This window comes from Myxocyprinus asiaticus, chromosome 4, assembly GCF_019703515.2.
Source record: "Myxocyprinus asiaticus isolate MX2 ecotype Aquarium Trade chromosome 4, UBuf_Myxa_2, whole genome shotgun sequence".
Taxonomy (NCBI): domain Eukaryota; kingdom Metazoa; phylum Chordata; class Actinopteri; order Cypriniformes; family Catostomidae; genus Myxocyprinus; species Myxocyprinus asiaticus.
The window spans coordinates 42,057,344-42,075,263 of record NC_059347.1 but is presented as its reverse complement, the minus strand read 5'-3'; the positions used below and the strand labels follow the sequence as shown (position 1 = coordinate 42,075,263).

The 17,920-nt window shown below is 36.7% G+C and overlaps 1 protein-coding gene across 2 annotated transcripts in view; it reads right to left on the bottom strand.

The window, feature by feature from the left end:
• LOC127432387 (serine/threonine-protein phosphatase 2B catalytic subunit gamma isoform-like) overlaps positions 1-17,920 on the bottom strand; it is a 58,673-nt gene that overhangs the window by 7,193 nt on the left and 33,560 nt on the right. Inside the window, exons 5-13 of one of the 2 annotated variants that reach the window (XM_051683396.1) lie at positions 16,513-16,658; positions 15,600-15,739; positions 13,754-13,831; positions 13,108-13,202; positions 12,117-12,242; positions 11,700-11,777; positions 9,513-9,597; positions 7,611-7,708; positions 2,319-2,345 (exon numbers count right to left, since the gene is read on the bottom strand). In XM_051683396.1, the coding sequence (XP_051539356.1) occupies positions 2,319-2,345; positions 7,611-7,708; positions 9,513-9,597; positions 11,700-11,777; positions 12,117-12,242; positions 13,108-13,202; positions 13,754-13,831; positions 15,600-15,739; positions 16,513-16,658 (873 nt within the window). The remainder of the gene's footprint in view (positions 1-2,318; positions 2,346-7,610; positions 7,709-9,512; positions 9,598-11,699; positions 11,778-12,116; positions 12,243-13,107; positions 13,203-13,753; positions 13,832-15,599; positions 15,740-16,512; positions 16,659-17,920) is intronic. The other variant, XM_051683406.1, reaches the window with a different exon arrangement.

Here is a 17,920-nt window from a genome sequence, read left to right as displayed (position 1 = left end):
GCCGATTAATTATTCGAATTAATCACAAATATTCATATTTGCAGAGAAAAGCCCTCAAAGAAACAATTCAATATCTATTGATTGAATAATCATAAATTATTATATTTAAAAATTATAAATATAATATATAACAAATATAATAATTTATATAATTAGAATACATTAGATTATTGTGGCAGATGAGTAAAGCATTGATCACACAATACAAAAAGTGGCTTTAGAAGGCAATATATTATTTCCATATCATTGAACACAAGCCCATCATTGGCCTACAGTCCACAGACATCTATTTTGCAATTGAATTTGTAAATCTGTCCAAGGTAGACTTATTTGAAGGGCTTTTCTAAGGATGTGTCTATGTAAGCATGCGTCTGAAGGATGCTTTTGAAGTGTCTCAGTTTTGTTGTCACAAATGCAAAAACAAGTCCTCATCATGTGCTGTCTGCTGTCAGTGGTGGGTTGCCTGTACAGCTGGCATTGCGCTAACTGCCCCCTGCTGACTAAAACTCATAAAAACATGAAGGTTGTACTTAAAGCTTAAATTGCTCAGATGGTTAGAAAATTCCTTATTATGGTCCGGAGGCATGATTAATAGTGTGATATTTTTTTATTTTTATGTACTATTTTTATAATTACTCTCACTTTATTAACGTGTTAAATCGACAGCCCTAATTCAGTCACTTGTGTGTTTTCTTTGTCATGGAAAGCTCACTGTTCAATCCATTCAATCCATCATCAGTCAAGTAAATCCAATTTGGTGCTTTTTAAAATGAACTAAGACAATTTTTAAAGTGGACCACATATATATATAAAAAAAAAAAAAAGGTTTTCATCAGGACTTTTTATTGGAAAAAAAAAAACAACACACACACACACACACACACACACACACACTAAAACAACACATGATGCACAATACAGACTGTTCAATAAATTAGTCTAGTGGTCTTATTGCCACAGAAATTAGAACATAAATAAAAACATGAAAGTAAAGACAATTAATGGTTTACAAGTACAGGAAATACAGAGTACAAGGGGGCGGCAATGAATGTAATGTTGTAATGAGTCATTTATTCTCTACAGACAGCAGTCAAACTATGTGAAACAGTTGCCAAATATGGCTACCAGATTATTTGTGAAGCATATCTACTTAAATAAAATACTGTAATACTAATATTGAATAAATCCTTTTGAATGATTGCTTGACTGTGCACAATCATAATTTGATATAGTAATTACATATTTATTATTTATAGCACTGAAAAAATGTTTTGATTGAATGCCAATACACTTAAACATCCTTATGGATTATCATGTCACACCTATATCACTCATACTTTGTAGAACTATAAAAGGTAAGAAATGCAGGGACTGAACACACACTCTACCAAATGACATGCACAAACAGGAAAGCTGCTTCTTGCACAACCAAGCAGGCCTATTATGTCCTCTGGCATTTTTGAAAACACACCAGGTAATTGCCAAGGTGATTCATGACTGGTTCCAGTTGACGGAGCAAACACAAGGTCCCATTCAGTCTATGATGAAGAGAAATAGATGCAGTGTTCTTCTGCTAAAGGTTGCAGGATTTTGCTATATTCTCTGACACAGAAATCAGGTCAGTGACTTGAGAGTGTGTTAGTGTGTTAGTATAGCACACTTAACATCTCATGCCAGTGTGTGTGTGTTTGTTTGTTTGTTTGTTTGCACAATAGTTCAGAGCCTCAGTGCATTACAGCAGCAGGTGAGAGGCCTCAGGCAAGAGTGTTACGCGTGAACAGGAACAGACAGTCTTAGGAGTGCAGAGTCATAACAAGATTAGAATCTGAAAATACTCAGCAGAGGGAGGTCTTGGCCTCTCTACCAATCAGATGGCAGCATGGGAATTAGCAAACTCTAGCCAGGGCCTGGGACTAACCAGCAATCCCCTCCGGTCAACAGGCAACAGCTAATTAATGAGGTGGAGCAGAGCCAGGACTGGAAGCCATGCTGCAAGAGCTCATTCCCTCACTGGATGGACACTTTAAAGTGTCTGTATCCATCATGTGTGTGTCAAAAAGTCATTTAGGTTTGGAACAACATGAGGGTGAACTATCCCTTTAAGCAATCATTTTTGGTTTCAATTAAATTCTATTAAGAGCTGGAAAATTATGGTGGTGCAAGAATGCAGATTTTCCATGATTACTTGGAGACATACACTGACACATACTGTAGGTAAATGCAAAGACACAAGTAGACACACAGAGGGAAAGAGAGCACAGCATATGGGGGCAGGATATAACACAAAGTACTGCTTTGCCCTGAAAAGGTGAGCATACCTCGACCCTCCTTTGCTTCTATGGCGGCTGTATTAGCAAGTGCAGCAGGAAGTAGACCAAAATGAATGGAGAGAGAGGTTATATCAGTGTGATTACTTTACACCTAAAGCATATTACCCCACAATCACACCACAGTAATGTAGTAATATTAGTAGTTAAAGAATCAGTCAGCAAGATAGAAATCAAGAGATGCACAGAGCAGACAGTGAACAGCAGTTCAGCAGTTAGTCATTTATTTTGGGAAGGAGTGATTGAGTTCTTTTTATAATTAATATTACTTTTTCGAGAATAATCCCTGATTTGAAGGCAAGAAAGACACAACTGATCTTTGAAGTATAAAAGCTGAAACAAGGGCATAGTATTCCAAAAGTTGCAGACAACTATTTTAAAACAGATAGTTTAGACTGTAAATTGGATGAGCCATGTTCAAAGCAGTTGCAGAATTTCAACAAATGCACACACCTTTGACCACACATTCTATATTAATGCACTAAGTTGGTATGTTGCTTGGCAACCACAAACAGTCTACAGTGTGTATAATGAACTATATTACTCAGTACACAAATTAATTATGACGATAATTGGTTGTTTATTCAACTTCAGGCACATTCATGTCCTAGGGGTTGATTTAAATTCAAATGAACAGATTATAGCTTTTTTCTTTTTTATATGAAGGTCTAATTAAAGGTGCACCCAGTAATTTCTTCCCAATTAAAAAAGTTTTACTCCTAAAGAATTGAATTGTAATTTTGAAACATATGTATAAAATCATTAGCACTCACATGTGATGAGGACTCTAGTCATATCAGTAACCTTATAAAAGCTGTTTTATTCTACATGGGGCAGGGGCACCCTCATGGGGGCTGCCATTTTTGAATCATATGACCAGCTTAATCTTAGTAACCATCATGTTAATGAACACTTTCACTCTTGGATTAAATGAATCATGGCTGATTGTGAATAGTGAATTTCAACAATGGTCTGTAACTGAAAACTGCTGATTTTTAATGATGTAGCATCCACACCACTAGGTGTCACTGTAAGTCCAAGATGACATAAGCAAAAAGTTACGGAGTGCACCTTTAAAATGGAATTGGACACATTTTGTTTATTATTTGTGCAAAAATAACAACTGTCCCACAGTTGTGGCATCATTTCCACCACACCAAATAATGTTGGCCATAATTTTTTTTTTTTTTTTTTTCTCAAAGGTTAGTGTACTTTAAGACAGACAACAAAAGTGTCAGGAAAAAAAGATGCTTGAGATAAAATATGAGACAAGTTATGTTTGAAGAAAACAATGAAAATTCAATGTAAATATCATTTGTGAGAAAATAATGTTTATTGGGTATTTATATTTTGCCAAATTGTGCAAAAAGGCTGAAAATATTTATTTGTGTGCATTTAGTATACATTCAATTTTAGCTATGAAATTAGCTTTACACCCTGTCTACACCAGGCCCATTCATTGACGCAACGTGCTGCAACGCTTGGGGCTGTCTACACTGGACGCGTCACATGAACGTTCTAAACCGTATAATTTTGGTAGTAGCGCCAGTGCGTGCAACATAAAATGGAACACAACACTTGGTGCAACGGATGCTTCCAGTGTAGACATCATCACTGATTATAATGGGGTTCTATTTAGAGCCCGACCGATATGGGATTTTTAGAGGGGGGAAATTCACCGATTACCGATATGGTGGCCGATATAGTTAATTTTTGAGCTGAAATGAAAACAGACCTGTTCTATGTGGATTGTGGACCGATGTGACTATGCAAAGGTACTCAGAAGGCTGCTTTCTTAAACAAATATTTTTTATCAAAGAATATTTTATATTATTATTATAGATTCTCAACAAATTCTAGAAATGAACACTGAGAAAATAAAGAATAAATAAAAATACAATAAATAGCTTAATAAACATCAGTACTATACATTCAGTATCAGTCAGTTGCTGACCATTCAAATAAATACATTCAAATAAAATAAATAGCTAAATAAACATCAGTACTGTATGTATAGTATCAGTCAAATGCTGACCATTAAAATAAATAATACAAATAAAATAAATAGCTAAATAAACATCAGTACTGTTTAGTATCAGTCAAATGCTGACCATTAAAATAATCAATAAAAATTGAATAAATAGCTAAATAAACATCAGTACTGTTTAGTATTAATCAAATGCTGACTATATTAATACTGCCAGTCAGTTAGGGGCACGTTGTAAATTAAGAAGCATTTACACCTGACGAGACAGCGGCAGCGGTGTTATACCGTATTCAGCTATACAAGTTCAAGGGAAACTTTTAAATATTAAATTTTGTAAATGCAACGAATTGTTCGGTTGAAGGGGGTACCAAACAGTGAATCCTGAACAAAACAGTTTGGTGAATACATGTTTACATATTAGCTTCCACTCAGCTGACAAGCAATGAAAGTAGCTACATGGTTAGCTAGTTAGCTGTAAGATTGTCACGGAGAGTAAAAGATGGACTAGCATTGCGTCTCACCAACTAGGTAACAACATAGTGTGAAATCAACACTCAACAGACATAATCCACCACTGCACCGTTGTCTGCTAAGCTGCAAAAAGTTGCTCTGATGTTTACCTTTCAATCTGCTACATTATTTACTGCACTGACAAACTATGGCTGGCTAACATAGCAAACAGATGTGATAAACATGAGTGACATGGTTGTCAGAGACAGGGTTAACTTTATACATTAGTTATATTGAAAAGGGAAAACGATGGGGTCATTGTTTATTAACTTTCCAGTATGTATTTCACAAACTAGTTAGCAACTTACCGAGAAGACACAGCTTAACTCCGCCCTGTTGTCCAGCAGAGCACGCTCTGCTGGACAAACTACGTTATGACACCAATTCAAGCATCGTTTTCTGCATTATATGTTCTGAAAAAAAGTTTTGTTAATATCAGCCGACAGATATATCGGTCGGGCACTAGTTCTATTGCTTTTGACGAGACGCGTCGCTCGCGTCCGGTGTAGACAGGGTGTTAGCAAGACATAGGTGTCTGCGATTTTGATTCAAAAACATTCAAAACAAATAATTTCCATCACAGTCATTTCCACCATGGAACTATATTAAACACAATATAAAATTTGACGTGGTGGAAATGACACTGTGGTGGGATGTGTGCATGCACATACACTGTTGGACATTGTTAGTATGCAAATGTAAAAAAATAATGAGAGTGTGAAAAATATTTTAGGGAGATTTTACTTTCAAGAAGTTCACGGTGCTGGAATAAAACCCAATTATTTAAAAATTTGAATGAAACTGTTAATAGAACATTGGTCTCTTTTATCACAGCACTGTTGCCACCGATTTGTAAAAGCAAGAAGCCACTTCAGTCTGTGTGTTACAGTGATTTTTCTACGTTTAATAGGTACAACCCTCTTGTGGCACATTGTTTTAATATATAATTTTTGGTAAACATGAGCAGCTCATTGGATGTTTATAACTGGAAATGTGCTATTATGCTAAGGTCAAAGCAATTTTGGTATTAAACAGGGTAGGCTAGGATACCTGAAGATGAGGCCAATAGCTTCACATTTTCTTTAATTTTCCTCTCGGTTCTTCAGGTCTAGGTGGCTTGATGCCCGACTCATACAGACATGAAGCTGGTCTCTTAAAGGTCACTTAGTTTTCAATATGTACTTCAAATGCTGGCATCCACCCACTGTCTCCCTCTGATTTCCCTCTCTCACTTCATTCCTCTTCTGTCTCCATCACCTCACACTCGCTCAAAGTTCTCTACACTATTGACCTTTAATGACCTTTAGCCAGGTCCTGGACACCTTGTCAACAGTTTCGCCCACTCAGAGAGGACAGGTCAATCCAGTGAGTCATGATGCAGCTCTCATGACAATCACCCTCTGATTGGCTCTCAGCATGTTTGGAGCACACTGTAGGGCAGGTGGCTAAATAAAATGGCTTAAAATGAGCCTACAAGGGAGGGGTTTTTACAACCCATAGGCAAATAAAGAGTGTAAACATTAAAGAGTTCATGGTTGGATGTAACAGGTGTTCATAGCGTCAATAATAATAAGGTCAATTGTGTTGTTTTCTTTTCAAACATTATAATGTCCTAATCATCTATAAACATTTAAATAAATCTTGAGATCCCATAATATGGTTTTGTTCATTGTATGTCCAAACACAGGGCTTGTGTAAATCCTATATACCTGTAAAGAACATGACCAGGTCAAATTTAACCCAATAAATAAATTCTAATATATTTTATTTTGCTTAAAGAAAATTAAACCTAATTTAGAACCATTATTCTTTTTCTTTACATTGTGGCATTCATTTAAGTACAATTAAGCACATTTCTCTCAAATTCTCATTCCTGTAATGCAAAATAATTATTTAAATTAAGTATTTGAAGTGAATTAAAGGGATAGTTAGCCCAAAAATGAAATTCTCTCATAATTTACTCAATGGTAATTGGTGACTAGAACTCTGAGTCTCCAAAAAGGACATGAAGGCAGCATAAAAGTAATCCATAAGACTCCAATGGTTAAATCCATAACTTCTGAAGTGATGATAGGTGTGGGTGAGAAACAGATCAATATTTATGACCTTTTTTTTTTTTTTACTATAAATCTCCACCTTTGACCAGCCCTGACCAGTACGTGGTGATATGCACGAAGAATGTGAATCGCCAAAAAACAAAAGAAGAAGAAAGTGGAAGTGAAAGTGGAGATTTATAGGAAAAAATGACTTAACTATTGATCTGTTTCTCACCCACACCTATCATTCAAAGATTTAAAGTTTTGGCCACCATTCACTTAATTGTATTGACCTACAGAGCTGAGATATTCTTCTAAAAATATTTGTTTGTGTTCTGCATACACATCTGGGATGGCATAAAGGGGTGAGTAAATGATGAGAGAATTTTCATTTTTGGGTGAACTATCCCTTTAAACAATCTGGTGCAGCCCAGAAAAGCTCACGCAATAGAGGTGGAGAGCACTGCCCTCATCTATATCTGCCGCTATAAGCTCTGATGCACTTCAGCATGAGGGAGAGAAATGCATCACATCATTGGCATCTTGCACGACAAAACTTATGTGCTGGTAATTTTTGCTTTTATATGGGGGTGGTGAGAGCAGAGGAGAGTGCTGGATCATTTACACTATGTCACATGTGGTGACCCAGTACAGCTTGAGCATCCGGGTTGGATGTGAGTGGCCTGTAAACACTTTAGCAAACCCACATGCACTAACCTGCCAAGACAAACCACAAACATGCTCACTTACCACTCTGTAAGGTCTGCTTGCCTCCAGACAACACTCCTAGAGGTAGCGTTCCGGTTGGGGTGAGCCCTTTGAGGGTCAGTACACTCTCGCTCTCTTCCCTAAGGCACAACACACACACACCATATTAAAGCAGTATTCAAAGAACTCCACAGCACATAATCAATTAGCATAGGGTGGAGGGGGGAGGAAGAGGAAATATATGGTAATTTGAAACTTTTGCAGCAGAGCCAATCTAATCAGATTTTTTTTTTAAACCAAGAGACAAAAGACTTGAAGATGTCCTCTGTTCCTCCATTATCAATTGCATTGTTCATCTGGAATAATCTCTAATATAATTAGACCGCTATTTCACATGATGACTCACTGACACTGCCTCATTAATCCTAATGGAGGAAAGTGTGTGTGGCAAAATATATATATATAAAATTATCAGTTTCTCTAGATTTACTATTTATAGGTATGTGTTTGAGTAAAATTAACATTTTTGTTTTGTTCTATAAAGTACTGTCAACATTTCTCCCAAATTCCAAATAAAACTATTGTCATTTAGAGCATTTATTTGCAGAAAATGACAACTGGTCAAAATAACAAAAAAGATGCAGTGTTTTCAGACCTTGAATAATGCAAAGAAAACAAGTTCATATTCATTTTTAAACAACACAATACTAATGTTTTAACTTAGGAAGAGTTCAGAAATCAATATTTGGTGGAATAACCCTGATTTCCAATCACAGCTTTCATGCATCTTGGCATGCTTTCTACCAGTCTTTCACATTGCCTTTGAGTGACTTTATGCCACTCCTGGGGCAAAAATTCAAGCTGCTCATCTTTGTTTGATGGCTTGTTGCCATTCATCTTCACAAAGATGAATCTGCCCGATTCCAGCCTTGCTGAAGCACCCCCAGACCATCACCGATCCTCCAGCTGGTCATCTAATGGTTAGACAGAGACCTGGAAAGGCCTTCAAGCCACGGTGTCTCACACCCACTGTGAAATTTGGTGAAGGATCGGTGATGATCTGGGGGTGCTTCAGCAAGGCTGGAATCAGGCAGATTCGTCTTTGTGAAGGACGCATGAATCAAGCCACGTACAAGATTATCCTGGAAGAAAACTTGCTTCCCCAACTCTAAGGATTGTTTTTTTCCAGCAGGACAATGCTCCATGCCACACAGCTAGGTCAGTCAAGGTGTGGATGGAGGACCACCGGATCTAGAACCTGTCATGGCCAGCCCAATCTCCAGACCTGAAACCCATTGAAAATCTACTGAATGTGATCAAGAGGAAGATGGATGGCCACAAGCCATCAAACAAAGCCGAGTTGCTTGAATTTTTGCACCAGGAGTGGGATCAATTCACCCAACAGCGATGTGAAAGACTGGTAGAGAGCGTGCCAAGACGCATGAAAGCTGTGATTGAAAATCAGGGTTATCCACCAAATACTGATTTCTGAACTCTTCCTAAGTTAAAACATTAGTATTGTGTTGTTTAAAACTTAGAACTTGTTTTCTTTGCATTATTCGATGTCTGAAAACACTGCATCTTTTTTGTTATTTTGACCAGTTGTCATTTTCTGCAAATAAATGCTCTAAATGACAATAGTTTTATTTGGAATTTGGGAGAAATGTTGTCAGTATTTTATTGAACAAAACAAAAATGTTCATTTTACCCAAACACATACCTATAAATAGTAAAACCAGAGAGACTGATAATTTTGCAGTGGTCTCTTAATTTTTTCCAGAGCTGTATATCATTATTGTGATATAAAATGACTCATAACTTGATAGGGTGAGCAGTGTGACCAAAGTCCCATATCTGTGTGTGTTTTTGCTTTTTGAATAATTACAATGACCTCCCAAGCAGCACAGTAAATATCTATCTAATTACAGCTGTGCGAAGACTGACCTGAGCACAGAGAAGACTCTGGCCATTTTGCCGATGGCACGGATCTTATTTCTGATCACTTCCTTTCGGACAGCTGGAGTTCCACCTGCAGCAACACAAAAACAGCATCACATCACTGTCATTCCACAGGAACATTATTCCAAAAAAAAAAATCCAAAGTTGAGATGCTGAGAATCAGCTGTATATCATTCATTGATTCTGTTGAGGATTTGGAACACACACCAACACAAAGAGATTTATTAAGCATCTGATGCAAGACTGCCATTCATAACAATGCCAAATTTAATTGACTGTGTATTTGGACTTAAACAGTGTTCCCACACTTTCTAACCACTGAATTTCCATGAAATATCCATGTCATGACCTTTTCAGTCATTTGTGATTTCTGGATTTTTAAATATAATTTAAATTCAAACCAATTCCTTAATAAATCATTCAGAACTATTTGTGAACCAGTTCTACCGATTATTTGAAAAGAATGAACTCAAAAGAATGATTGGCTTACAAATCGGACATCTCTATGGCTTATGAACATCATATGACATCACTTATGTTTTAAAGGAATGTTCCGGGTTCAATACAAGTTAAGCTCAATCGACAGCATTTGTGGCATAATGTTGATTACCACAAAAATAAATGTTTCTTTAAAAAAAGCAAATATCTGGGTTACATTAAGGCACTTACAATGCAAGTGAATGGGGGCCAATTTTTTAATGTTAAAATTCTCACTTTTTCAAAAGTATAGCCACAATACATAAAGGATATGCATGTAAAAATTATTTTAGTATGATAAAATCGCTTACTAACCTTTTCTGTGTAAAGTTATAGCCAATTTTACATCTTCGTTGCCATGATGATGTAATGTCAACAAACCCTAAAACCCTAAAATTTCTGTAAAAATGACAATTTTTTTGACAACTTCACAGCTCAAATAATACACAAGTTTTAACAGAAGAATTAATGTAAGTGCTTTTATAAAATTATAAGCTTCACATTTCTGCTTTTAAAATTGGCCACATTCACTTCCATTGCAATTGCCTCACTATAACCTCGATTTTTGCTTCTTTTTTTTTTTTTTTAAAGAAAAAGAGGGATGAGTCTAAATAATTTTTGTGGTAATCAATCATATGTTGTCAACTGAGCTTAACTTGTATTGAACACGAATCATTCCTTTAAGCTTTACTCTACACAAGACCAATACTGTACTTGTCCAATGAAATGTTTTAGAAAGCAGCATAACTAGAAAAATGTATATTCATTACTGAAATTTCCATAAGTTTTAAGATTGCAATAATTTTCATTATTTTTTCCTCGCCTGAAAAACACTTAAAATTCCCTGATATTTCCAGATTTTCCATGTCTGGGACCCTTCTGTGATCCCATAGTAGTATTTATGCAGTATCCTATAGAGTCTATGTGTTAGATTCATGTGGTTTATGCAGTACAGAGCAGGCTGTCTGAGCAGGGATTCTCATGGGACAGCATGGGCAGACATCGGTCCTCCAGGGAGAGTATATCACACTGCCATAATGACAGTTGGACACTCTGATGATGACCAGACTGACAGACACACACACTCTGCTGTGAGCACATTCTAGCTGTACTGCTTTAAATTATGCCACTGAATTTGAACTAAGAGGAAATATGCAGAACAAAGAAGGCAACAACCAATCAGGTATCAGCTTTACAAATTCTAAGCAATCACAACATGCAAAACAGTAGGGTCAAGGTTTGGCTGGTATTCTTTGGCAGTTATCCCCAGCTGGTAATTGTCATTATTTCACTATTATGCAGGCAAAAAGCATGCTTCTCCATTGACAGCATTTCAAAAGTAGCCATGATCAAATAAAATCTTTTGAAAGCAACATATAAACCGCAAAAATGTCATTATATTATATTACTGGAGTTCTTAATAGTGGGAAATGGTGTGAATTCTTAATAGACTTTTCCCCCTGTCTGCTACAAGGAGTTCTAATATAGAGTTATCAGTCACGTGACTTTTACGGCTCATGTTATTGGCTCAAAAAAGTCCCAATAAAACAAAGATGGCAGCATTCAGGTTGTGTACTTTCAGCAGCTGCCACTGCGATGAATGGAAATACTGACAGATAGCTCTCTCCAGGAATTTAGACTTCCTTGAAGCAAACAGAAACATATGTTCACACACATGTATGTAAACACACTTACCTTCACATAAGTCATCACCCTCTGACATGAGTTCATCATCAGAGCAGATGTTTAGCACGTTTACCAACATCTCTGTTACTGTGAACAGAAAAATCCTTGTTAGATCAAAAATCTGATGCTTTTGGTGAGCACACTCAAGTCATATTCTTTACACCACTTTATGAGTTTCGTAAAAGGTGCCCTTGAACACACACTGGCAAAAATGTACGAAATATGACATTTCAGGTTTGAGTTTTTCTGCATTCTTCCCACTAAACAGACACAGTCAGGCACCATATACATGTCATCTACAAGGTCATTCTTGTTTCACCTCCACATAGCCTGTCAAATACTAGCAACCATTTCAGTCTCCAGCAGTCTACATTTCAGTCTCTGAAAATCACAAACCCCAGTCCAGGTCTGAGGTTTGACACCCACCTTTCTCACCCACAAAGGGCAGTGACCATGTAAACACATCCATAAAGTTGGGTAACCAGTACGGATGAGGTGAGCAGTTGAACTGTCTAATGTTCATAACGTTGTTTTCATATTTCAATACAGCGGCTGGAGGACAAACAAAGGGACAGGGACAGTTTAAGATCATGCAGATTAACAATTTTTGCCATTCAAAATGGAGTTTTAAAGGAAAAGTTTACCCAAAAATGAAAATTCTCTCATCATTTACTCACCCTCATGCCATCCCAGATGTGGATGACTTTCTTTCTTCTGCTGAACACAAACAAAGATATTTAGACAAATATCTCAGCTCTGTAGGTCCATACAATGCAAGTGAATGGTGGCCAGAACTTTGAAGCTCCAAAAAGCACATAAAGGCAGCATAAAAGTAATCCATCTGATTTCAGTGGTTAAAATCATATTCATTTGTTTCTTCAGAAGCGATATTATAGGTGTGAAACAGATCAATATTTAAGTCTTTTTTTAACTATAAATCTCCACTTTAAAACAGCCCTTCTTTTGTTTTTGACGATTGACATTCTTCATACATATTAGCACCTACTGGACAGGGAGGAGAATTATAGTAAAAAAGACATTTATCTGTTTCTCACCCACACCTATTATAACAATTCTGAAGACATGGATTTAACCACTGGAGTCTTATGGATTACTTTAATGCTGCATGCTCAAATTTTAGACCCTGTTGAATTGCATTGTATGGACCTACAGAGCTGAGATATACTTCTAAGAATCTTTGTTTGTGTTCAGCAAAAGAAAGGAAGTCATACACATCTGGGATGGCATGAGGATGAGTAAATGATGAGAGAATTTTCATTTTGGGGTGAACTATCCCTTTAAACTTACTACTGATAAAAAAGAAAAGCAGCCTGATTGGATGCCAATTAACTCTGGCACTGAATAAAAATAGTGAAGTTTGTTTTTTAATATATAATGCCTGAGGATGCTAACATACCTTTGTTGTTATATACATCTAGGTAATTTGGTGCTGAGAAGATGGTAATTAATGAAGGGAAGCCTGTTGTCTGACTTTTCCTATACATCCTGTACCTGAAAAAGAAACACACATTCCAATTGGACTGCTCAGCATGTCTGTTGGCAGCTTTCAAAAAGGCAACTGGGTGAATCAATACAAAAAGTCCACTCTGTTATTTTCAGATAATGTGATTTTTGTCAAAATCAGTTAGTAATGAGCCACTGTCCCAGATCCACAGTTTCAGAGGAACTACATTGGTATCAGTACATAAAACTTGCAAAAACTCAAATTAGCAAAGCTAGCATGCTTTGCTAAATGCTTCAGTGTATTGCAGTCAGACTGTTTTCAGTCATATTTACTGCTTATAAATAGATTCCCTGAACACTGCCTCCGTCTTCCATTGATCAAACAGCGCTTTGTTGGGCTGGTCGAGATATTGCTCAAACAAACATAGCAATGTTTTGAAAGCAACAGAGCCACAGTGTTTACACTTTTCAGGGAATCAACCAATGAGTGGTTTACTTTTAGTAGTCACTGCATATTACACTGAGATAGGAGAATGCAATTTAACAGCAAAGAATTACACAAATCACATTTAAGATAAAACTGGAAAATAAATACTCACCCAGCGTCTTGTGCTTCATGTGCTCTAATTACAGACAACAAGTTATTGTTTGTCAAAAAGTCACAGACTGCTGCGTAACTGTAAAACAAGAGAAAGACCACCTTGAAGGTCTCAGTTCAACCACTCTGAAAGACTTAACTGGGCTTTTTTGGCCACCACTGGGGCATGGGCCAATGCACTGGAAGCTTCTTAATACAGCTTTGTGGGATTCTCTTCAAGCCCACCCTGCCTCAACACAGTGAATGAACACAGCAATTAGACCACCACCTGCACTTCGTTAACATTCAGTTGGCGTGGTACAAACACAGCTGGACAAGCAAACAGTGGATAAACACACTTATATATACACACCCAAAAGAAACCAGCTGGGTGACATCGGTCAGGTTATTAACAGGAGTCAGTCAAAATCAGATTGGCTTTCCACATCAGTTCACAAATGCCTGAATGATTTTTATTAAAATGTTTATGAGCTAGTACAAAACAGTGTGGTCAAAGCAAGCAACTCTCATATGCAGTGGGGTTCAAAAGTCTGGGCCCACTTGTGAAAATGCTAACTGAGCACAGATTACAAAGTATAACATCAGCATAACAATTTTACTGAGTTCAAAATTAAATTTCAGAAGATCTTCGTTTTTGGTAATGTCTCTTGGCGTGTACTCAAGCTGGCATGGACTCCACAAGTTTGTGCAAAACCTGATGATCCATGTTATCCCAACATGATTTGAGAATGTTTCAAAGAGCATATTGTGTGCTTCCATTGAAGCAAGAATCTGACCTTTTGCACAAATCAGTTAAATAGCTCACCCAAAAATGAAAATTCTCTCATCATTTACTCACCATCATGCCATCCCAGATGTGTATGACTTTCTTTCTTCTGTAGAACACAAATACATATTTTTAAAAGAATATCTCAGCTCTGTATGTCCATACAATGTAAGTGAATGGTGACCAAAATTTTGAAGCTCCAAAAAGCACACAAAGGCAGGATATAGGTAATCCATGACACCAGTGGTTTAATCCATGTCTTTTGAAGCAATCTAAATGGTTTTGGGTGAGTACAGACCACAATATCTAATTTAAAGATAACACATTTTTCACTATAAATATTAACATCAGCAGTCTCCTTGGTGATCATGATTTCAAACTCGATTACACTTCCTTGCGCCATCTAGCGCTCTGAGCATACATCAAGCACTAGGAAGTGTAATCGAGCTTGAAATCATGATCATGCCTAGAGACTGCAATGGCAAGATGTACAGTGAAAAGGGAGTTACATTTTGGTGTGTTCTCACCCAAAAATCGATAAGATCCCTTCAGAAGACATGGATTAAACCCACTGGAGTCATATGGATTACTTTTATGCTGCCTTTATGTGCTTTTTAGGGCTTCAAATTTTGGTCACTATTTACTTGCATTGAATGGACCTACAGAGCTGAAATATTCTTCGTTTGTGTTTCTGCAGAAGAAAGCATTTTTGGGTGAACTATTCCTTTAACATGGTCATTGTCACAAATTTGCTTATTTGATTAGTGACCTAGAAATAGTGCAAAATCTTAAATATATCTAATTAACTTTACCTTATTTAAACATCAGGTTTCCTCAGGTTTAAAATTGATTTTGAATCCCAAATTTTCAATGTAGACTCAGACTTTCAAACCCCACTGCACATATGACAATAAAAAAAGAAAAAGAAACAGGTTTTAAAACAGCATTACAAACAACATTTTTCTACAGTATATGAAAGTATCCCTTTCAAGACTCAACTGTAAGTTGGTTGTAATAGCACAAGTATGCAGAGACATACTGTCAAACATCTAACCAAATGCCAAAAGCACTGCTCTTGTACCTGAAAAAATAGGAGCAGCCTCTGACTGAGTTGTGGTTAAAGTGCTCTGCTGTCTTCTCACTGCCATAGTCCTCCCCTGGATCAGCCCAGATCAAATCACACATAGGCCCAAATGCCGGGGGCTCCTTAAACCTGTCTAACTGCACAACACACAGAAGAGACAGAGAAAGAGACACTGATCATGTATACATGTACACATGTACAGTACATTACTTTCCTATTAAGATCCATATTCTGGTTAAGCCTTTATTCTAAAAAAAGAGGTGCACATGCTCCACAGCTATTGGAATATTCCTGTTTACATGTAATCAGCATAATCTGAATAAACCAAGACATTTCACATTCTTTTCCTGCTATTCTCTTCTGGAAACACTGGAGATGCTCGCTCTTGCCATTTACTTTGCTGTCATTTTAGACAGTAATTTAATCAATGGAACTGATTTATTCTCATTCATGTCCTCAAATTGCAGGTCATGAGACAGGTCATGAGGCTATTACATTTCTTTTAATGTGTGTTAAAGGTGTTTTCTTCACAGCTTGACTTTTCACTCTGTCTGTACCCAATGTCACCCAAAATTACCTTCATTTGGACATGCGCAAATATAAATTAATGTTCAGTTACAGTGGATATTCTGAATAAGGTGTTTACACATGACCCAAAATTCATATAAATACAGGCCTATGACAACAGTCTAAATCCAATTTCTAGAAACCAGAATATTGGCTTAATTTGGTTATGACAATCAGGTTAATGTGTTCACATAATGCTTACATAATCAGAATAAGACCAAATCCTGATTAATGTTGCAATATTCTTGTGCATGTTTACACAGTCATTAACATGTTTTGCATTTGAATAAAAATAAAAGACCTGGGCTGTAAGGAGAGAAGGAGAACATGAACAGATGCTTACTTTCCTAATGTCGTCTAAGCAGTTGATTTCTGGTGAGAGGCCACCGTGTACACAGAGGAACTGCTGGTTCAGAAGAGCTGCAAGGGGCAAGCAGTCAAAAGCCTCCATACATGCATCATAAACTCTTTCTGAATACTTTATTTTACCTGCGGGGAACACAGACAGACAAGCACTGTAACAGACATTGGATTATTACAAGCAACAAACCCCCAGACAGGCCCATCTCTCCTTCCCTCAATTAAAATCAATCATTGTCAGTGAGGATTCATTAAGCTGTATTGTGTTGGGTTAATTTCACAAAATACAGTCTTTCCACCAGTATGACTTTAGATATAGCAGAGTTTACACAAGAAAGATGTGAACTTAAAGCAATCATTAACTCATACAGTACCTTTCAACAACAAGTGACTTACACTTTACACTCCACTCTTTCTTATATGGGTAATATTACTAATTGAGCAATATTTTGATCAAAGGCTGACCTTGGCATTTGGGCAAACAACTGATGAAAGAAATGCAGTATAGGACATGTATTTAATCTAATCTAATAACACCACCTTTAGACATGGCAAATTATCACAGATAATGGGTCTCAGTCAATACTAACACAAAATTGTCATCAGATTCACAAAGGAAACTTGAGTATACACACACATTTGTTCTTTCAATTTGTTTACTTGCCATTTTTATTATGAAATAAGCCTTATTGTATGGTCACTTAGTTATAAAACGTCTAATAATAATAATAATAATAATAATAATAATTCTGCTTATTATATTCCATATTTCGAGATGAACAGGAGTCTGTGATTCCTGCATGTGGTTTGAGTTGGTTCTAAATTTTATCCTAAATTTAAAGGTACACTCAGTAACTTTTTGCTTGTGTTATCTTGGACTTACAGTGACACCTAGTGGTGTGGATGCAGCATCATTCAAAATCAATAGTTTTCAGTTACAGATGCCACTGTCGAAATTCACTGTTCACAATCAGTCCTGATTAATTTAATCCAAGAGTGAAAATGTGCAATAACAAGACAGTTACTGAGATTAAAGGGATAGTTCACCCAAAAATGAAAATTCTTTCATCATTTACTCACCCTTATGCCATCTTAGATGTGTACGACTTTCCTTTTTCTGCAGAAAATAAAGATTTTTAGAAGAATATCTCATCTCTGTAGATCCATACAATGCAAGTGAATGGGTGCCAACATTTTGAAGCTCCAAAATGCACATAAAGTCACCATAAAAGTAATCTATAAGACTCAAGTGGTTAAATCGATATCTTCTGAAGAGATATGATAGGTGTGGGTGAGAAACAGATCAATATTTAAGTCAGTTTTTACCATAAATCCCCTCCCTGCCAGTAGGGGGCCATATTCACGAAGAATGCAAATCACCAAAAACTAAA